The following is a 24,024-nucleotide window of genomic DNA, read 5'->3' on the forward strand; positions in this document are numbered from 1 at the left end:
TAGCATCATAATTTTGAAATATCTATAAAACCGTCAAAAGCTTGTTTATTTTTATGTTTTTTGATTTATTATTAGTGTTGCTCAATATGTTTGGCTAAAATTGCTGTTTCTTTTCAGATATCATCAGAAAAAGTTAATTAAAATGACAGATCAATTGAACTTTTAAAGAGGTCAAATTGTTGGTGCAAGCATAATTAAAATAGCCGAAATGCTTAGTGTATCAAGAAGTACTGTCTCAAAAGTAATGACAGCCTTTGAAAAAGAGGGAAAAACCTCCTTGTTGAAACAAAACTCAGGAAGAAAACCATTGGATTCTTATGCAAATTGTTAGAAAGGACCACAAAAGTACAGCTCCCAAAATTATTGCAGAGCTGAATGACCACCTCGAGAACCCAGTTTCCACAAAAACTGTTCGCTGGGAGCTGCACAAAGCTGGATTTTATAGGAGGGCTGCAATCAGAAAACCACTACTTTCAAAAACAAACATTGCAATGCATTAGAGTGTAGTAAAAACCTACAGAATTGTTCCCTAGAGCAGTGGAAGAAGGTTATTTTCACAGACAAGTCATCCTTTACCTTATTTCTGACCACCAGCTGAGTATATGTGTGGAGGCAGCCATAAGAAGCATTTGACCCAGACTGCCTTCTTCCAACTGTTAAACATGGAGGAGGATCTGTGATGATTTGGGGGAGGGGGGGCTATATTTTGGAAATCCACCAGCCGAATGGTTACTCTTCATGGCAGAATTAATAGTCAAGACTATTTAAGCATTTTATGTGATCAAATTCATCCTATGGTTGCAGAACTCTTTCCGGAGGGAAACACAATCTTTCAGGATGATAATGCAGCAATTCACACAACTAAAGCTGTTACTGAATAGCACAAGGAACATTCTAGTGAAGTTGAACATCTTATCTGGCCACCACAATCCCCAGATCTCAATATTATTGACCATTTATGGGGCATTTTAGAAAAACAAGTAAGGAGTCGATATCCTCCACTATCATCACTACAAGAACTGGAGACTGTTGTAGCTGAATAATGGACAAAAATTCCTTTGGAAACAATTCAAAGTTTGTACGAGTCCATACCTTGCAGAATTCAACCTGTAATTACTGCCAAAGGTGGTCCTACCCATATTAAAATAAATTTGTTTGAAATTTTAAAGTGTTTCCATTATTTTGTCCAACTCCTTACTTCAATACTTCTGTAATATTAAAGTACTATGCCACTCATTTTTTATCATAAAATCTTTTTGGTCGTTCTGTGTTAGAGAGGTAGATGAGTGAACAAAATTTGAAGATACTCATTAATAATGAAAATGTTAACCTCACAATTGTTTAACCCTTTTGATACCAACCCATCTGAGACTACACCAGGTTCTAGGACACAAATACTTGTTTTAGTGTGATCAAAACATGTTATTTTTATGTTTCAAGCACCAGCTTAATAAAGTTATTTCACAGAATTTTTCATTATTATAAAAATATCTGAAACAAGAGCCATTTATTTTAACAGAAATATATTAGTAAAAATATTTAAGGGAATTTCCATTTTCAGTGATTTTAGGATTAAATCTAAATGGACATTGTGTCACAAATTTTAAACTAATTATTTGAGAAATGAATTGGAATAATAACTTTGTATTCCCACTAAACAGTTTCAACGCAAAAATAAATTTAGAAAATCCAGCCTTACCTCTTTTTCGAATTCAGAACTTATTTCATCACACATTTTGTCAACTATTTCCCTTATCTCTTCTTCTGTAGTCTTTGAAGCAATTTTCTCTTCTATTTTATTAACCAGGAATTTACAAGCATAACACATAGGGGAAGCTATTCATAATTGTTAGGAAAAAGAATGAAAACGAAAATGAAACAGTGATTGAAAATTTTATAGGAATACTGTGAACCCTTGTTAAGCTAAAATATTGGCTGAACAGAATGAAACCCAGGTTAAGAAAATGACTTAAGATTGCCTTCTGTTACTATTTTTGAATCGAACTAAATTTGACAACTGGCACCCATGCCAACGTCGTCTCCTTCATTGGACACGAAACTCAGCTTGTGTAAGGATTTTCGAGCGAGATCATTGCCAGTGCCCCTGGACTGATCCTTGTGCAGGTGGCACATAAAATACACCATTTTGAGCGTGGCCGTTGCCAGTACCGCCTGACTGGCCTTCGTGCCGGTGGCATGTAAAAGCACCCACTACACTCTCTGAGTGGTTGGCGTTTTGGAAGGGCATCCAGCTGTAGAAACTGCCAAATCAGATTGGAGCCTGGTGTAGCCATCTGGTTTCACCAGTCCTCAGTCAAATCGTCCAACCCATGCTAGCATGGAAAGCGGATGTTAAATGATGATGATGATGAATATTAATGTGTGCACTGCACAGCCACCAAGATGATAAATGTATTAAATATTAAACTCACCCAATTATGTAATCATGGATAATAAGGGAAGAAACTAATTTTTCTGATACCAATTAGGAAATAACATGGCAAAAGGCATTCCAACTGTACACATCTTGTTTGTAATTCATTTTTATAACCCATTTCAATAAACATACCCTTCCTTTCTAGCACCCCCTCAAAGTAACTTGTTTCTTAATTCACCTATTTGAATTCCTTCACCTTGCTTCGCTTCTTTGTATCTATATTCAGCCTATTGCTTATATAAGCTTTATTCTTTCTTAGTCATTGTCACAACCTCATGTAATAAACAGTATGTTTTTCTGGTGAGGAGTTGTATGCATAAATTTGTAGAAAATTTATTAACCGAAACTGATTTCCTTAATAAAAATTCTGTTTCAGTTATAATTTAAGACAAATTCAAATAGCCTAAAGTTTATATCTTTATCATTGAGTAATGTTTATCAGACTAGTAGTTTCAGTACGGTAGCACAGTTTGCACTGTCAATAACTATCACATAGGACACAACACAGTTGTGTTACTTGGCAATTTTCTTTGAAGAGATTTTCTCTCAGACAAAAACTTTACCAGCATGAACCATGTAGCTCCTCTACAACAAGAATCTGCTCTACTCAAACCACTTCCCTCGTATCATAACCAACCCCTATCAAGCATATAGAGGTAACGTTCTTCCTCCTTGGGTTTGTTGAGTTGCAAGCTACATGGTAACCTCAATAGTGCCAGTGGCATGAGAAAAGTACTCAGTACACACAGTAAAGTGGTTGGCATTAGGAAGGGCATCCAACTGTAGGAACCATGCCAATCCACGTCAGTATGGAACAGATGACAGATGGTTATTTTAATTCAATACTGTTTGAATTGCCTTCAATTTTTTTTCACAACCCAGCAAGCATTCAGTAATATCAGTGAATATATTATTCAGTTTCTTATAATATCAAGACAAAAGCTTTGTTCAAACATCTTACACATTATTGACAAGCCTCCAAAAGGATCAAATACACCTAATGTTTCCATGAGTTGTTATTGCAATACAGACAATTGGAGTCTGGGCAGCTCTCCAGCTCCTGTCAAATCGTCCAGCCCATGCCAACATGGAAAGCAGACATTAAACAATGGTTATGGTAATGTCTATAAAGAGGTTTTCTTTGAGACAAAAACCACAGCAACATGCTTTTCTATACATTTTGTATAATACACAAATGGCTATTTTAAGGTAATGCTGTTTAAATTGTGTTCACAAAGTTATACTAAGTCACGTTATCATGCCTTCTATTCTCATTTCCACCACACCCAGTTCAGTCATTTACTACAGGTATGGCAATATTTAATGCTTACATAGTTTACTTATATTTACAATTACATATATGTATATATGCTTTCATGTCTAAGCACGTATGTATTCCATATAAAAATATGCATATATGAGAGAAAGTGTGTTAAAAGGTGCACCTACTTTCAAAATCACCAGTAGTTGATTGGCGTCTTATGAATGCCCTATCTACACCTACCCTAGTCCCATTGTTTGCTGATGCTTGCCTCTGAAGGCTTTGTGGGATTGGAGGGAGACCAAACACAGTAGAATACACGTGTATACTTATACCTGCTTTCACTAACCCACTTCCCCTAGCAAATGCCTGAAAATGTACTCTTCTTCACAGATATCAAACATTTTCTGCATGTGCTCTCACTCTTCTGAAGTTCACAAACATAGCACAGCCATGATCAATGTCAGGACTATGAAAGGTCTGGTGAAACTTGATATGCTTGAGCAGAAAAATGTAGATGTTTGCTGCATGCAAGAAGCATGATGATAGGGGGCCTCAGCCCAGCTGCTTGTGGGCAAGGTGCATAGATATAATTTCTTCTGGAAAGGCATGGGCTAGATGTGTGGGTATACTTTTGGCAGAGAAGTATACTTTTGGATAGATAATGTGATTGAAATAGTCAGTGCATGTGATATGATTATCACGTTAAGAATAGTCCTGTATAATGTAAGTGTGACATTCATCTATGTATATACTCCACATGCTGGACTAGCAGATGAACAGAAGGACTGTTTCTCTGAGTCCCTTTGGCAGATTACTTTGACAACAAAAGATAATGACCTTATCATAGCTGATGATTTCAACAGTGATGTTGGATAACACCCTAATGGATTTTATGATGCACATGTAGGTTTGAGCTTTGGATTTCGAAATGAGGAGGAAACAAGGTTCCTGAAGTTCTGTGGGGCAAATGACTTGCTAGTCTGCAACATTAACTTCAGGAAACCAGCCAGATTGACTACATTCTTATCAGAAACAGGAATAGACAGACGTTTGTAAGTGGCCAGTAACTTCAGACTTTTAACTAGATGGACAAAGAGATGCAAACCAGTTTGGAAATGGAAATTATGGAGCCTCGTGAAGCTTTAGGTGTTTTCGCTCAATAAACACTTACAATGCCCGGTCTGGGAATAGAAACCGCGATCCTATGACCGCGAGTCCGCTGCCCTAACCACTGGGACATTGCACCTCCACAATGATGGACAACACAGGGGAGACAAAGCACACCTTTAATGTTTCAACTGGCACAAAGCCACCCCACTTACTATTCCCCCATTCCCAGTTGCACCTATGCTAATGTTATGTAAAAAGCACCTAGTACACACTAAAGTGGTTGGTATTAAAAAGGGCATCCAACCATAGAAACCATACCAAAACAGATAATGTAGCCTGGTGCAGCTGTTGGCCTTACTAGCTTCTGTCAAACCATAAATAGTTTTATGAAATACTGGTTTTATATAGTTCATACAATAAACAGTATTTTCTGTGAATCTCTTACTGCTTATCACATTTATCATGTAGTGCATATACTTTCAATGGTGTGTAAGTATACAGTACTAATTCCTACCATTGGTAACCTTGATAACTTGGGTGATTGGCTAAAACAGAAACTTTCATTTCTGTTAGTATCCTTTAACAAGGGTTCACTGATATATATTTAAGAAGTTAAACTTACATTTTACTGTTTTGGTACTAAGCTCTTTGGATGTAGTTTTAATTCCAGCATGAATTTCTTTGGAAATAGTAGCCAAGTCTTTGCATTCAGCATTGACACCAGTTGCTTTCAGAATCTCACACATCACAACAAAGAAGTGCTCAGTCTGAGGCTGAAATTTAAAAAAAAAAAAAAAAAAAGTCATTATTCCTAGCTGACTTTTTGCTAATAGGGAAAAAGGAATGAATACTGAATATAAATGTCAGGAATAGAGTTGAACAGAAAACCTAACATAACTTACCTTAAGTGCAGGAGCAGAGCAAAAATTTAAAGATGCACACATTGATTTGGAAGACTGAAGAAAAGATTAAAATTAAAAATGATAGGATTACATCAGAAACAAATTTAAAGGACTATATACATTCAGTATAAATAACTATTTAACTAAAAAATATTTATGTGCACACACAAATCAATTTTTTTTTCAACACTATATGCCGTAAATTATTTCAATTTTACAGTTCATTTAGTGATATCAAATCAATGCTATTACTGCATTCAAATTTTCAGAAGGTATAAAACAAAGCTGAAGTAACATTTTGCTAATATATTGAAAGAATTGATACTGAAGTTATGTCTAGATTAGGTTTCTTTCTATATTAAACAAGAATGCAAGATGCAATAGACTCAAAATTTTTGCAGAGCTATATATTTTCAAAAAAATATTTTTGTTTTAATCATATTAGATTTTATTAGTTTAAGATTTCAAAATCAATTACACAAGACACCCTATAGCAGCAGAACAATTCATATATAAAATAGGGTTCTTGTGCACCAGCTGTGTTCACTTTATCTTTATGCATGTACTTCTTTCACGGCTTTCTTTGCTTGATATATATATATATGTCTGCTCTCTATCCCCTCTTTTTCCATCAAGCTGTAGTGCACCTGAGCACTGTATACAATAAGCTCATTATCATCATCATCATTATCATTATTATTAAATTTCAGATTTATTGATGAAAGAAATATGTAAGTTATAAGAATTTTGAAGCTAAAACTGCAAGTTGATGGAAATTTGCATGCAGTTGTATGACAATACTAATATATATTAAGTATTTGAACATGTATTGTCTCTTACATAAATCCAGTCAAATCATCATTTAACATCTATTTTTCATGTTCACATGAGTTGGATGGTTTGACAGAAGCCAGCCAGCTGGAGAGCTACCTGGGTTCCATGTCTGTTTTGACATGGTTTCTACAGCTGGATGCTCTTCCTAATGTCAGCCACTTTACAGAGTGTACTGGGTACCTTTTACATGGCACCAGCAAAGGTGTTTTTTACATAGAACCAGCACAGGTGTTGTTTACTCAGCACCAGCATGGGTGCTTTTTACATGTCACTAGCAATCACAAGCCTGCAAAATTAGAAATACTCAGCTATAAAATAATGGCTTAGATGTAAAACACAATTTGTTCTCTATTAATGTCAACTGTGCAGCCTCTGCTAAGACATGATGAAACATATGTTAACCCCCCCCCCTCCCTTAAACCTTTGAATCTGGGCAACCGATATACCACCTGCTATATCACTATATTAAATTGTATTTTAATTGGTATCCTATCTATACATATATCCATTAATAAAGCAAGACTGATACCTTAAGTAGGCAATCATCCATTGTTTATTTCTGCTGTGTTGCTCAATGAAAATATATATTTATATATGATAGAAAATTTTACTTGGTTATTTCATGTTATGAATCGCACAAAAATTTTAATTTTCTGTTGAAAATATTTGGGTAGCAATGAGTTAAGATATGAAAGCTTCTGGCTGCCAAAATGGTGATCTTCAGCTAAAAAAACTGAAAAAGACCTCAGATAAAGCAAACATGCTATAACTTAGTGTCAGATATATCAGAGCTAAAAGTTAAAAATATGTCCTGAAAGTAAAACGACCTAAGTTATTTTACTTACCTCTCCTTTCTTCAAAGCATTGTAGATACTTTGGCTGTATCTGTCCACAGCTGATTCACACTATAAGAAATAAAATAAATGACAACTGAAAAAACTTCTTTCAAAAAACAGATAATTCATAATTTACTACAATACAAGTTCTACTAATGTAGTAGCTTAAAAGCTTATAGTTTTACATGTTGTAAACTTGCTGTTGTATATTGCTATGTGGTTCTAAATGCTGGCAAGATGTCAAATAATATATGGATATTTTTAAATCAATGCCTTTTGCAACTGTTACCTTAAAGTTCCTGCAAAGTAAGGATCTAACCTTGGTGATGGTATTTTAAGCTATTGCAAGCAATCAACATGTGGTCACCTCATTTCCTCAGAGTAGGTCTTAGTTGAGTATTCGAACATACTCAAAGTTCTGATCCTGAAGATGACTAAATATGATCTGAATGAGGTTAAGACTCTTCACCAAGCATACATTTCAAAGCATGTACAAGATTATTTGAAGATAAAACTCCAAGGAAGTCTGGCCTTCTAGCTTACTAGATCCAAATCCATGTAACTTTTTGGACATTGAATGTAATTGAGAACAAGCACAACGCAACATTTCACAGCCATATTACTATGTTGAACACTGCCATTAAGGAAGGCAAACAGGTCTATCAGTAAAACCGAGACAAGAGAATGCTCAGTCACATCGGTATTCAAATGATTATAACTTAATAATGTTGTAATGCAACTAAGCATTGTATACATTAAGATCATTATTAGTAAAACCATGCCAGCAAGTTGAAGGCCAACATTCAAACAAAAATAGCCCCTAAAGGAATTTTTACAAAGTCATTTGAACTTAGTTCAGCAGCAGCTTCTCTTTCAAGCAATTTTCCTTCAATGAAATGCTTATGCTGAAAGTCCTAAATCTTGGGACAATATGCCCAAATTAAAGATGAAAAGTTAAAACTAGAAATGTTTATTAAATGCTATGTGTTATCAGCTGCTTACAAGTTAGTCAGAATATAAAAATAAAATGTTAATGCAAATGAATGTAAAATGAACTTACTATAACTGTAAACTGACCACCATTTTCACATAACTTATACATGTATGCTTTTAAGTCATTTTCAGTCATGTCAGGGTGGATATGCATATATTCAGCAGCTTTATCAACAATTTTGGTGCAGTAAGAGCATCCAGGATCATAGGATTTTGCACTGTTTACAGTTACTTGGAATTAGAAAAGGAAAACTAATTTTATAATAAATTCTTAAAAGTTTAAATGTTCAAGTTATATCTGGATTTTACTTAACTGCAGAGTTTGAAATAGGCCAAGTCATACCCATGTCCTCTTCTCCCAATCTATGTTTAAAATCTCACAACATACATGCTATTTTCACTTCATGGTTGAAGTATTCTAAAGAACCACACACACACACACACACATGAGTGTCTCTATAGATGCAGCCGGCATAATCTTCACATTTGTTGCTCTCTAATGATTGAGCATATTTGACAATGTTCTGATCTTAGTTGAACTTCACAGCTTAGTTGATTATAAATTACCTGTACCCTTGTCAGTGTGTATTAATATTTTGCAATACATGACCACACTAATATGATTCAACCTCTTATATACAATGATTAACATCTAATACTTAGTCACTTTTTCCACTCGTCTTACTCTAGCTGTTTTGAGTCCTGTCACCAGTGGCTATTTATTCACTTATATCTAACAACAGCAGTAGAACTTCCTCAAATTCTTCCACTCATTACATTCCAAATATCATAGCATTACTGTCTTCACTTTCAGTACTAAACAGGTGCTTCCATCTAGATAGACTGAGACAGCAAAGATTATTCACTTCCACAATCAGATTATGTAGAAAGCTGGTATTTTTTATTTAATTATCTGCCTTACCAAAAACTAAGGATCCGATATTATCAGGTAGGTGATTGTATCTAGCAAAGATAGTGGAAGACAATTTTAAACTAAAATAATTCAGCCTAGAAATTTTATCACAACAATTAGGCTCTGTCTTCAAAATAGACACCCTGTTGCTATATATATAAGCAAAAAACTTTATTAGTGCAATGGTACTGGAATGTAACTTTGAAACAAACATAAGCAGGCCAAAAAATAGAAAGAGGTAGTTTAACATGGTTAGGACGACAAGGCACATGGCTGAAATGCTGACAAATGAAAGGAAACTGGTTTTGATACAGCCAACATAATAACATTGAGAATGTTAAAATTGTGCTGATGATAGAGGAATGTGTCCACCTCTATATGTTTATAGATGGAGTCTGTTCCAATAAGCAGTTTTTGAAACTATTCAACAATTTTTTAATATCTAGATGCATTAAAATTACACCAAAACACTGCTGATAGATCATCCTAAAATCATTAACTAGTTTCTGTTCCAATCAAATACAAAACATACATACCAACATAAATGACAACTTTGCAGAATATGCTTGAATCAAACCACATCTCATTAAACCAAAAGTTACCTAATGAAGTGTGCAGCGTGACTTCAAAGAAACTAAGAACATCTCAAAAACAGAGAGCATAATGATTAGAATACAGGTGCTACCTGTAAACACAGACTCAGAAGGCCCTCACTACTAGCAACATGTGGAATGCACTAAAAATGTTATCAGATATATCAAATAAATTAGATAAATGAATGTTTTACCTGTGGTACAAGCATCAATTGATGTACACAAAATATCAGGATTTAGTTCTTTGACAAGAAGAAATATTATACCGTCAGTGTATTTGTCAATAAAATTCTTACAAGTTTTCTCGTATGAATCAGGGAATGCCCTACATAGTTCATCAAGCAAACTTGCAATTTTTTTCTGAAATAAGAGAAAATTAAAAAATAACATCAACAACAAAATACTTAAATTCCATTTTGGCAACTAATTACAAAAATATATCAATGTACTTTTCTTTTTAAAAAGGTTGCAACTGAGATGTATTTCACAACACTGTGCTAGGATTCTTTATCACCCATTTGCTTTGCAAGGTTCTTAATTTCAGGTGTGTGTGCCAATAACAATGTAGTTAAATGGTTGCTATCCTCTATTAAGCTTCACGTTTCCCTTTGTCAGACACATCACAACTGTCCAACAAACGAGAATGTGAAACTGAGTAACAGTTTTGTGATAATTTTGCAGCTTCAATAGCAGTATATATAAGGTGAATACTTGGAACCTGCAATTAGCGTGGATCTGGAGTCTTAAGTGCAGTGTGTGTTCCTAGGTACAGCCTTGTGGATCATTATATATTCAGTCAGGTGCATGTGATCATATATGCAACTGGAATGTTAATCAGTTTGTACTTCAGAATGTACGTATATGTTCCTCAAATTTTGTTTTGTACAAAATTGCTATTTCTTTGATAAAAACTTGGTGCTTTATTATTTAGGTACCCGATTCGCTTGAATCCCAAACTTTTTATATATATATATATATATAAGCATCTGTACATAAGTCTGCCTGCATCATCAAATCAATTAACTGCTATCATTTGACTACCAGCTTGCAATTGGTGTCACCTGGTCAGAAAACTCAAGTGCAAATACATGTACTTCATTACAGAAAGGATTAAAGGTAATAAAACTAAAATGTCATACATACCTCTACATTTTCATTCATCAGGTAATCTTCTACACCTTTTACAAGCTCTTTGCATAACGCACATTTCTCACTGTCTTTAGCTTTAGGTTTCTCGGGAAGTACAAGACCAACACGTTGAAATGGTCCTAAAAGTGCAGGCAACAAAGTGGCCATTGGCATTGAAGATGGTTTAGCTACTACTGAATCCTCTTTTGTACACATACCAACAGCAGTACACCCAGCAACAGGGTCCTAATTAATAGAAAGTGCTTGTATTATTAAAAAAAAAGAATTTTAAATACAAAAACAAAAAACAAACACAGCATTCAAAGTAGAAAAACAAATATATAGGTGCCAGTGTGGCTGAGAAGTTTGATCCTCAGCCTTGGCTCACTGCAAAGCACCTTGGGCTAGTATTTACTTAAGCTCTGGGGTGACCAAAGCCTTGTGAGTAGATTTGGTAGATGGAAATTGAAAGAAGCCTGCCAAATGTGCATGTGTGTCCCCCACCACCACTGCCTGGCAGCCTGTGTTGTTTGTTAATGCCGTTGTAAGTTAGTGGTTCAGCAGAAAAGGGACCAATAGTATAAGTACCAGACTGAAAAGTAAGTACTAGGGTTGATCTGTTGAAACTAAACTCTTCAAAGGGGACATAGCCACAGTTCAATAGTTGAAACAAAAGATAAAAGATGAGTGTATTCTAGTTATTGAAATCTTAACATTTATCCCTTGGCTGTAATAGATCCTATTACTCTTCAGGATGATTATCATCAGTTAACGTTTTTCCATGCTGATATGGGTTGGACAGTTTGACAGAAGCTGGAGAGCTGCTTGAGCTCCAATTGTCTCTTTTGGCATGGTTTCTACAGCTGGAGGCCTTTTCTAGTGCTACTGGCACGAGTGCTTTTATGTGATGCCAGCACGACTGCGCCTTATGTGGCACCAGCATGAGTGCAGCCAATGTGGCACCAGCACAAGTACACCTGACATGGCACTGGCACATGTGCATCTTACATGCCACTGGCACAAGTGCATGTTGCAGGGCACCAACACGAGTGCATTTTACATGGCACCAGTAGAAGCACATTTCGTGTGACACTGGCAGAAGTGCATTGTTAAAATACTAAGGGCTGTTTTGACTAGCTTTATTCTACTTTGTTAGTTTCCATATTGACCTTTAAGTACTGCATACACAGTCATTTGATAGCATTTCAAATTATATGAAAGCACATACACTGATCAATATTTAACTGCTAGTGTAAATACAATGAGCAAAAAAATTCTTAATATTTCTGTAAATTAATTGGGAATTTGTGGCAAGAACTATAACCCTGAAACTAAAGAAATTAACTTTGATCTTTTCTGTTTTCCATTAAAGGAAATGTGCTACGATATCTTTTATTTTACTTGTTTCATCCATTTGACTGTGGCCATGCTAGGGCAGTGCTTTACGGGGCTTAGCTGAACAAATTGACCCTAGGACTTTTGTCAAGCAGAGGTGGAAGACAAATACACAGGCATCTCTCTCACTCATTTTCATATATATATATATATATATAATACACACATACATACACACACACAAGCTTATTATGCAGTCATGTCATGACTGCATCTATAGCGACAGGAATATAAGTAGTTCACTTTGCAACAAGATGATTGAGTTTAACTACAGCCTTGATCATGGACCATTGGTCCATCTTGTTCCTTTCTTTAAAAATTTGTTCAAAGAATAAGAACAGTGCTATAGCCTTTGCAAGCCCACTTTCAGATGTGTGCATGTGTTGCTCGAAATGGTCATGACTTCTGGAACTTGACTGAGGAAAGAAAGCCACGAATGGCCCGTCTTTTTTTGCCTGTCCTTCTCATTGTTGTTTCTCTTGTCTGCCTTTGTATCATCTATCTGTCCAAATGTCTTAATGTCCTCTATGGTGTTTTCGTTCCATTTTTATATTTATATATACAGTTATATAAATATATATATATATATGTATATATATACACACACACACACACACACACACACACACAAGGGCTCATCAATAAGTATCTGGACTGTTGCCATAGTAATGAAGCTAAAGCACACAGAGTAAAGCCGCTTTGCACAGACTGACCTTGAACTCTGCTGTGCATGCGCACTAAGTTTTAATGTTCTAGCTAACTTCCACTGATTATAGCATGGCTTCAAAGGAAGGTGTGTAGCGTGTGATTGTCACATTGATCATGACAGAAAAAGTTGAGCAGAGAATCTGCATGAAATTTTGCCAAATGCTTAGCAATACCTGCTCAGAGGCCTACACAAAGTTTTCATCGTTCTCGACACAATCAAGGAGATCGAACCATAACTTATCTGCATATTTTCTGATAATTCACTGATTTCCCCTCAGCTGCACACACATCTGCAATGTTTTTCTCAGTTCTGCTGGTAGCGGGTCTTCCAAAACATGCGCCAATAGACATTTTTTGGCTATCTTGGAAACATCTGAGATATTCTTACACTGGTGAGTGGCAAACACTAGCCTGGACTTTTGATAGTAACTTCTGAGGGTAACTTTCTTTTATGACCACTGGCATGGAGAGGAGAGTGATGTGCATGGTCATTCATGATTGAAGAGGGTCCTTTACCCTTTTACATTGCATGCTTAGATTAGATGTACTTTGATATTCTGCCGTATCAAAATCAATGAATCATGTTTAAAAATTTATCTCAACCAGTTTAGCAATAAACACCACATCAAAATTTGAAGAAAATTTTAAAAGAGGAGATACTCAAATTTCACACACATAATAAAATTAATATGCTTCTATTGTATTTAAATGTCATAAATTGTTATCAGAAAACATTTGTCTTTCTGTAGACTTACCAAAAGACTTTCAATTGATTTTATAATCAAGGGTTTGTATTCCATAACAAGCTGCAAGCACTAGAGAAAGTGAAAAGAACATACAAAATATTGAAAAAGCTTATCCAAAAATATACCATTACAAACAGTAAAACTTAATCAAAAGAACATTGAAAACTAAAAATTAGATTTACAAGTTCAAAATTCCTATAGATGCAAATTTCAGAGTAATTGAAACATTATAGTGTAATTCATATTGTAACATTTTTTAGGGCTGTTTTCATAACACAGTACGATTTTTAAAAAAATAAAAAGATTTTCATCCTGTTAATTCAAAGTCAACTTTTTTTACAGTAAAGTAACAAAACACATGGAGACAACAAATGCTACAGCAGAAACAAGACAAGCTAATTCAAGGAATTAATCATTCACAAAACTGTGATAGTGCTGATGATAAGTTTCCTTCAAGATATTTTGGCTAGGTTTTATATATTTTGGTCAGTTATTGAACTTCTCATTACTATAATTTTACTTTTGATTCTACTAACCAGATCATACACCTTCTCAATTTTATCTTTCTCGTGTAATATGTGACCATGCCAAATGATTTTTTTAATGCAGTGTTACAGATATTGAGGGATTTTCTTAGTTCACTTAATCTCCTTTAAATTGATATTGTATTTTAAAATATTAGCAATTACAATGCTGTAGTTATGCATGTATATAGGTTATGAAAGCAGCCAGTTTTAGTGTAATATTATTAATAAGTATCTTAAAGCATATCAAAATGTATGCAAGTGACAGTGAATGTGCTCGCAGGACAATACAAGTTTTATTTATCTACAAAAGTGAATACAAAATGTGTGCTTTGCATAACTTGGTAGTCTTTGAATATTTACATATTAATTATGAAGTAAACCTCATCATATAGTTAAGCGGAAAAATTGTTTTATACAATTAATTTGCTTTTGCTAACAGGTCTCAAGTATTGCTGACAAAATCCACAATATATATGAAAGTGATATTTTTGAACACAGTATCATTAAAACATCAGAAAGATTAGGTATTAATACCATTACAAGGTGGAAAAAGTTGTCAACAGCCATGGGAGTTGAACCCACATCCCCTTAGACAGTGGCTGAGCGCTTTACCATTAAGCCTATTGTCCACTGACAACATTTCTGCCAATTTTAAATGCTAAATAGCTTATTGAACTGCAACAACCACGTGTGCATACAAACAAACTTACATTTGTTTTCTTTTTTAGAAGTGTTGAATGTATATTGCATGATACAGAGAAGAAAGTGATATTTCTGAACACAGTATTGCTGTTAAAACAGCAATAAACCCAATTTTTTCACTGTTTTAATGGTGGTACTGCATTCAAAAATCTTACTTTGTATTGTATGGTACACATTTGATGCTTCTAAAGAAAAAAGTTTGTTTATATGTACACATATGAGAGAGAGAGAGCAAATATATTGTAAATCATATTTACAAATGTTATCTTATTTCCAGATAATTTCATATCAAAGTTTATTACAAATAAACTGCAGAACAAGTGGAATACACTTGAGCCAAACTCAAAATATAACCTTGTAATTAAACTGCTGAGAAAATTCACTGATCCATACTAGTAAGTATTTAATAATAAATCATACACTACTTTCAAGCTATCAAATTAAAAGATATCTACTAGGTGAAGAGAAATATTACAAATATGAAATGAATAAATTGACTTACAGAAGATTTCATATCTCCAAGTCTTGAACAAACTTCATTACTGATAAAATCTGTGATTTGTTCCTATAATAAAACAAAAACAATAAAATTTTTTTGATAAATTGGGAAAATGAGCAACAATCAATGAAAAGGTCTCAAAAATAACCATTTTAATAAACATTTTATTGAATAATAGTCTATTTGGTGATTTTCTATTGAGTTCAAATACCTTTCACATCCTCAAATTAAAATTGGCACCACTGACAATGAGTTAAATCATTTGGCCATAAACAAAATGAATTTAGCAACAATAAATAACTGTTTAATTCTATTTTAAGAGATACTACTTTTAACTGAACTAACCTAAAATTAGTGGTATCTATTTACCAACCCAAAGGGATTAAAGGTAGATCAGAGACTGGTTAAATTTAAACTCAGATTGTAAAGAGCTGAAAAAAAATTCTGCCATTTAGTCAGGTCTTCTACAGTAAACTGAAAATTTCCACTATGTCAAATGAAAAACTTATTTCAAAAAAGAATTATACAATACTTTTTGACTACTTTCATTACAATATTCATTCAAGTTCTGGAAATGATTGACAATTAGTCACACTAAAATGAAGGATGAAATATAATACTCAAGTACACAATAAAGCATCCATTGGATATGAATTAGGAAAAATATTTTACAAGTAGACAAGATGTCCACTTGACCATTGTAGTTCTCAATCAAGACAGCCTAGAAACTTGAGTTATCTAGGATATACTATAATATTATTATTATTATTATTATTATTATTATTATGTAGTAGTAGTAGTAGTAGTAGTAGTAGTAGCAGCAGCAGCAGCAACATCTACATTTCTGACTTTGAACTTACTATCTCAGCAACTTATCACACCTACTTAAATATGGGCCACATGAAGGGATTTCTACATGGTTGCTTGACCTAGTAGAAATAATAGTCAATTCTCCCTTATAATCACACCCTATTGTCTTGATATGATAATACATTGAGGAAGCATAGAGTCTTACACATGTAATATAGAGGAGAAACTTTTATCAACTAAGATTATCTATGCAATTAGTAGACAAAATATCCTCTAAGGGGTATTTTAGAAATCAAAATTCAAAAAGAATATTTCAATAAACTTCAACTGAGAAATTTTTGGCTAAGATAGACTCAGCTGTTGTAATTAAATGTGAGCAGAACTACATACTTTACACCAAATTTTCTCTGATGCCACTTATTCTTCTTACTACCTGGAACCATTCCACTTGGTATCCCTCCTTCATTCTTAATACTGTACTCTCCACCCATATTTTACATTGGACACCCTCCTAAGCCACCAAACTTTTTCCTTCACCACCATACATCTCTCTCACTATGCACAATGCCTGCTTCATCCCCAACCACATGTCATCTCCCTCTCTCCTTAACTCATTTGTATCATTGGCCATCCCTATTCTTATCCATCATTCACTACTTCCATTCCTCAACCTTATCCAATTTCTAAACTTGTCAATACTCTTTCCTACCATCCCTAATCATCATCCTTCAACACTTCTTCATTAATTCAATTCACCCCCTCACCCATTCCCCGTTTCTAATCATCCCTCACACTTCCATACAATTTTGCAACCTTTACTCCTACCCACTTCTTCAGTGAGAAACCTGTTCTGATCTGTTCTGGTTCCTCTAATACTTTAACCCCTTATCTCCTACCATGAAGACACCATTTTGTTACTCTAGAACCAGTAAATGAATAGCAGTAATACACTAGTGTTGATTCAAGCAACTGCAAGCTCTTCCCTGGAACAAGTGCCTTGTTCCAACTTGAAAGAAAGTTGATATTACTTAGTGCTATCAGAGTGGAGAAATCAGCATAGTTAGATGCAGAATAGGCTATCTAGTAACTCTATTCTGAATTAAAATCTTGTTCAGGCCAAATATGCCTTTCACACCATCAGATTAACAAAATAAACATCAGTAACAATGAGTCAAGTCATCTGACTATTTCCCTGTTACAAAAGAATTGCTCTTTCTCCCAAACTAAAATGAAACAAACACCTACCTGAACATGCTTATCCTCAACTACATTATGCAGCTCTTTGAGCAAAACTTTGCACATTTCACATTCAGTAGCCTCACGGAATGGCTGAAATGGAAAATAAAAATATAGTAATGCTAGGTAAATTGTTAAGTCATTGAACATCACCTATCAATAGATTTTGATTGATTATCTATGATTTGGCCATAATCTTGTCAAACATTTGTTGTGCACACCTGGCATAGGAAAGTGTGTTTACATTTATGTTCTAATTGTTCAAAAAGGCAACAGAACTTATCCAATTTGTCTATTGACAATTAAATCTAAGGAATCAGTCTGATATCACTGTCCTTGATCATCTCAAGCCAGTCAAGCCATTGATCAAGTTAGTTACATATGTAAAATAATCAGCTGATATGGAGAAAAAAATATAAGTATACATTATACAAATACACAGGTACAATGCTCTTAAGAATCACAATATCTAGCTAGAGTTGCACAGGTGAATTAAGCCTGGAACTGCAGAAAGTTAAAATCATACTAGTCTACTTGGTTTGATCTAATCAAGTGGAAAATAGGTGTTACTTATTGTCGTTGAGTGGTGAGAAGTAGTAAGAGTATATAAGTATTTTATCTAACATTTTTTAGTGTGTAGACTTGAAATTTGCATATAGCATCTTGATATTAAACAGTTGAAAAACAAAAGTATTAATAAAAGAAAAAAGGAATTGTAAAACTACCCAAATTTATTTGACAAAAAGGAGAAACTGAATGTTTTTTTACTGTTTTACTACCATATTTTTGTTCTTCTCATAAGTTTTGTGCTTTTCCTAATACAAATTATAAAGCAAGAGTGGAAACAATTTCTCTCAGGTAAACTGGGTTTGCTCATATAATACATTTGCTGTGGTAAGATTGGAACCTATAACTAATTGACTTCAGTCTAGTACCTTAATACTTTACCTCTTGTAATACAAGTAAAGAAAAACCAAAAATAAAACAAAGTTTTAAATTTTCAAAGTAAATTTTTTTGTTTATACTTACATTAACTTTTGAAAATTTAATTTTGCTGAAATGATCAGCAACAGCCTGAATAAGAATCTGGGTACTGCACACACCAATGTCATGACAAACAACACTGCTATTCTAAAATAGGAGAAAAAAAAACAAAGAAATAAAGCTGTGTTGTTAAAACTAGTAACCCATCTTTAAAACCATTTTGATTAAATGCAAGATACTGGTTATGGTTCCAGAGCATTGATAATTTCAAGCTAAAACCTGCCAATCATGTACAAACCTAAGCCAATTGTTCATGTTTAAAGTGGTGTTCTAACCATCCCTTTTTTGGTGGTGAGAGGTGAGGGCATAAGGTATCATTTGATAAAATCCAACTATGAAACATAATGCAAACAAAAATTCTAAAATTTTTCAGATGTGTACATCTTCAATGTTCACACTATAGACAGTAGTCCATAAAGGAAGCAACACAAACACTTACAGAATTCAGTCAACAGAAAGAAAAATATACTACCAGCCCACAAATACTATATTAGACTCAATGTGGATTATACCAGCTCCTACTTGGCCCTAATTTTTTTGTTACAAAATACACATAACAGAATACTTTATGCCAACACAAATTGAACACGGACCACTTTTGTAATGAAATAAAAATACTCAATATGAAAGACTATAAAGCATATAATGAAATATTTTTCTTAATGTTAAGCATGGCTATATGGTTAACAAGTTTATGAAACTACATAGTTGAGGGTCCAGTTCCACTATGTGGAGACTATAATAGATAATGGCCACAAATTGACCAGCGCCTTGAGACTGAAATTTAGTGGACAGAAACTGGGAAAAGCCCATCATAACACAAATGTATGTGTACATTGGTGTGTGTACATTCCCTTAAGTGCATGTTAATTATAAACATGTTCATACAAACATGCAAAAGCATGTCCAGTTTACTGTTTGATACACTGGAGGACAATCACCTTGGTTGGAAACAGGTAAAGATTGGTAACAAAGAGGGCATCTAAAGGTAGAATAATCAACCTTGACAAAGTCTCGTCTCATCTCATGCAAGCTTAGAAAAGAAGACATTAAAATGATTCAACTTCAACATTTCTTTGTCAATATTTTTTTCTACGGCATGTACAATCACACACAATAACAGACAATACTGCAACATCAAAAAATATTGCTAAAACACACTTCTAAAAACAGTGTCCCTTCCATTGTCCAATACTGGGGGTGGGGGGAATCAACATAATTAGCTGAGATTCAAACCACCAATAAGTGTCATGAAACAATAACTGTTGCATTCCCACTGAATTCACTTTGCCCAACTCAAACTGATACATTCCATACAGTAAACAACCTAAAGAGAACAATTCCAGTTTTCCATTCTGCATGTGCATTATATATCTGGATTAAAGGATTGCACTAAGTCTTAAGTTATTTAAACCAAATGCATAGTATATGTTTCTTTGATTAGGGCTGGCCTGAGGCTAAACTACATTAATCTGATCTCACCACTCTGAACTCTGTGCATGGACACACACACACGTTAATGAGTATGCATCTTTCATAAGAGAATTCCTTAACATCTAGCAATAGGAACTTCATGAACAGCAGCAAAATAGATATTAAAAATCTTGAAAGAACATCCACACAGCACATTTATGAACACTACAGAATCTCTTATATTAGCCAAACTGTTCCCCACAATTTCTCAAATTCAACATACAACCAATTAATCTAACTTTTCCTTATAAAGTTGAGTTTGCTTTTTGAAAGGGGTTGGGCTCCACTGTTGCTAACTCTTTACAAAGCACAAACATCCAGGCTAGACTATTTAAGACAATGCCTCTATATATGCAGACACACGCATACAAACCTACACAAATACACATATCATCCAGGAAATGGTAAATATTTGGTAATACTTTTCAACAGTTATCTCAGTGAGTTGTGTCCATCAGGTTGATAATCATTATTACAAAAGCTGCTACACCAAATCTGATAAACAGAATTTCTAACTCAATGCCTCATCACCTATGGCTATAAAAAACATTTCCTCCTTTTATTAACCTGCAGCAATAACCACACAAGTCAGCCCTCATTATCTCTATTCCTACTGCAAAAACCTTAAATTCAAAGAAATTAAAAATCCTGTTCATTAATCTATGAGAAAAAGATGAAGGAATTCTTTTTTTAAAGCATTTTCCAAGTATTTCTACAAATATTTTCAGAGATATTCCACCTGTAATGTAACTTAGAAAAAAAAAAAAAAAAGAAAATCAGCTTGAAGAGTTCATAAAATTTACACCGATATTAGCTAGTAACTATGCAACAAAACAAACATAACTAGATAAATAGGTGTGCAATTTATCAAAGATATATCAGCATGAACTTGAGTAGAGTGATAAATCTATAGATAGCTTTTAAATAAGCTGGTGATAGATAAGTGACTAAAATGCTGAACCTTGTCTTTAAAAAATACTCTCTTAAAGTGTATTATGCTGTGAAATTAGCCTTGGTTTATTTAATGCAGAGCATCTATTTTGAATCGAAACTGCTGAAAATCCTTTACTGATTTTATATGAGCCTGCTCCAAAACGTATTTTTCTTGAACCTGAATCACCTTTATCTTGCTAAGCTAGTTACCAGAACACAGTGAAAAAAATGTGATTATATTTGCTGGTGTGTGGAAACTATCACAAAAACTTCAAACAGGTTGGACCAGAGCTAGTCTTTATTAAATACCTATCATAATAATCAGTAAATACACATTTGTTGACAGCTACTACTAACAAAAGTTTAATCAATCAGTTCTCAGTTATTTTCTTTAGGACAGAAGCATAATGAAATACATACCAATATAAACACACCTCCAATCATAGCAACAATGATTTCCTACTTTATACATAGGTGAAAAGTTACAAGTTTGTAATAGATGATTTTAGTTGAATTATTCTTTACTAGTGGGACCCGTGGAAATTCCACAAAATGGAAAAAAATTAAGAGGACCTATTTAAGAAGGAAAGGATGATCTGCATTTTCATAGCATTCATAGTTTAGCTGTTGTTGTAGTGACCACTAGCCAATAGAATTCAAAGTTCTGGAACTCGCAAGAACGTTCACAAAGTGTCCCAAAATTTTTGGTTTACGTGTTTATTATAGTCTTGAGTTTTACAGTTAGAACAAACAGACTTCACACATATCTGAAGTACCACTGTGTTTTTTTCTTTGCAACTAAACGTATTCCAACTTCTACTGTTATCCCACGATTTGTTGCTTTTGACTCAGCATCTTAATTGTGGCCTGATTACTGGTCAAGAATCTGCATATTTATTATGGCAAACGCTGTGCCTGACCAGTGCAAGGCTCAAATGTTTTTGACTAATCAATCCATTGCCATTCATAAACAACTAGCGAATCTGGCTACTCAACAGAGTCCACCAAAGGATATTAACAAGCTGACAATGGAGGAAATTGCCAGCTTTATGAAGGAACAATTTAATCCAAAACATTTCATTGTGCAAGAACGTTTCAAGTTCTGGAGTAACATGCAACGGAAGCAAGTTCAGGGAGTGGGCTAGTCAAGAACATTGACCTCAGTACTCAACTGGTACTTATTTTATCGATCCGAAAAGGATGAAAGGTAAAGCAAACTTTGTTGGAATTTGAACCTGGACATAAAGACGGATGAAACGCCACTAAGCATTCTGCCCAGCATAATAATGATTCTACCAGACCAATATTTGACTAACTTTTTTATATATTGATACTGAAAAGATCAAAAAGCAAAGATGACTTCAGCAGGATTTGAGCTCAGAATGTAAAGCGCAAGATGGAAAGCTGCTAAGCATTTTGCCTGACAAACTAGTGATTCTGATAGATTGCCACCTTAAAAATAGCAACTAAATAATGTCTAATAATAAGGATAAAAAATTTTTTTTTAAACCCAAGACAATTACCAATGAAACTAGTTGTCATGAATTCATTTGACTAACTCTTGGTACACAACACTGTCACTATAATGTTTCCTTACACAAGACAAGATTTTACTTAAAAGTTAACTCAGTTGGGAAATAAACAAATCTATCTAGGATCCTATCATTCTATCAAGAGGAAGATATATATCATTTATTTAATGTGCTAAACAAAGTTTATCATTAGTCTTGCAATTCAAAGTAAACTTAAACAAGAACAGAAAGAACCCCACTCATCTGATAGTCTCCTTACACTTGACAAAATAAACCCATTTCCTTATTTATTGGCTAAACTTGGAAGGGGCTGTACTGTCAGACTTTACATGCTCTTTAAGATTAGTGAGACTGAGAATTTAATTACTAGAGCTGAAAGACTAAATGTTGCAATATGCACCAGTTGACAATGGGCCAACAGTATTTTCAAGTTTTTAACCCCAAGCCAAAATATTTGACTTTTTTAAAAAAGAAAAGAATAACATGAAATAGAAACCACAACTATGACAAAATGATAAAAGGGACAAACATAAATATTGAGTGCTAGTTAATTATGCAGTGCTGTTACTTCTATTGACATTGAAATGTAATAACATGCCACAGTAAAAGGCTGTTGAAAGTTTAAGGTGTCAGCCATGGGACAGAACACAACACTTGACCATTTGGTTAAGTTGTCTAATAATCAATTCTATCGCCAGTTACAGTTCTAGAATTTCTTTTATAGTAAATGAAAAATGACAGTTTTATTAGAATAGCATCTCAAATAAGTGAAATAAAACTTAAGATTTAGATGCATTTTAAAATTTAATCCCTATTATTTCCCTATAAAGTAGTACAGGGGTTATAAATGAACACAGTTTTTTGTATGACAATTCACAAATGCATACTACTGTCCCATAATCCTTAATGGGCTTCCATCCTTATATTATGTACTAGCAGAGGCACCCGGCGTTGCTCGGGAATTAAATTGTTGCTTATATACTTGAAGAAAAAAAAGCAAAATATGCTGCATAGAAATTTGAGGACATTCTGTAGATGGACTCTCAGATGAATGATGGCTGGGCGCCTCTCATGAATGGGGAAAATTGAAGATGTGCCAAAAAGCCTCATTGGTACTTGGAAACTTTTACGAAAATTAAAATGGGGATTAAATGAAAAAACTGATTTACGTGAATATCCTCAGAAGAGTAATTGAAATAAATGGCGATTGTGGAACCCCCCCCCCATGCACGCACACACGCGCATACGCACGTGTGTCTTTGTAAATATGTTTGCATACATTTATGTATGTGTGTGTTTGTAAGAGACAGAGTGTGAGTGAGTGAAGGGGTGTGTGTGTGCGTGTGTATGTGTGTGAGACAGAGTGAGAGAGCGGTGTGTATGTAGTATTTACTCTCTCTCTCTCTCTC

At 34.2% G+C, this 24,024-nt stretch overlaps 1 protein-coding gene across 2 annotated transcripts in view; it reads right to left on the minus strand.

The window, feature by feature from the left end:
- The window catches only part of LOC106870735 (prosaposin), a 72,489-nt gene that overhangs the window by 6,488 nt on the left and 41,977 nt on the right, over positions 1-24,024 (minus strand). For both annotated transcript variants that reach the window (XM_014916915.2, XM_014916924.2), the window contains exons 14-24: positions 18,663-18,764; positions 17,643-17,726; positions 15,591-15,653; positions 13,869-13,928; positions 11,026-11,256; positions 10,077-10,242; positions 8,444-8,607; positions 7,393-7,452; positions 5,714-5,767; positions 5,434-5,584; positions 1,700-1,836 (exon numbers count right to left, since the gene is read on the minus strand). In XM_014916915.2, coding sequence (XP_014772401.1) covers positions 1,700-1,836; positions 5,434-5,584; positions 5,714-5,767; positions 7,393-7,452; positions 8,444-8,607; positions 10,077-10,242; positions 11,026-11,256; positions 13,869-13,928; positions 15,591-15,653; positions 17,643-17,726; positions 18,663-18,764 — 1,272 coding nt within the window. The remainder of the gene's footprint in view (positions 1-1,699; positions 1,837-5,433; positions 5,585-5,713; positions 5,768-7,392; positions 7,453-8,443; positions 8,608-10,076; positions 10,243-11,025; positions 11,257-13,868; positions 13,929-15,590; positions 15,654-17,642; positions 17,727-18,662; positions 18,765-24,024) is intronic.

Source organism: Octopus bimaculoides, chromosome 1 (genome assembly GCF_001194135.2).
Source record: "Octopus bimaculoides isolate UCB-OBI-ISO-001 chromosome 1, ASM119413v2, whole genome shotgun sequence".
NCBI lineage: Eukaryota > Metazoa > Mollusca > Cephalopoda > Octopoda > Octopodidae > Octopus > Octopus bimaculoides.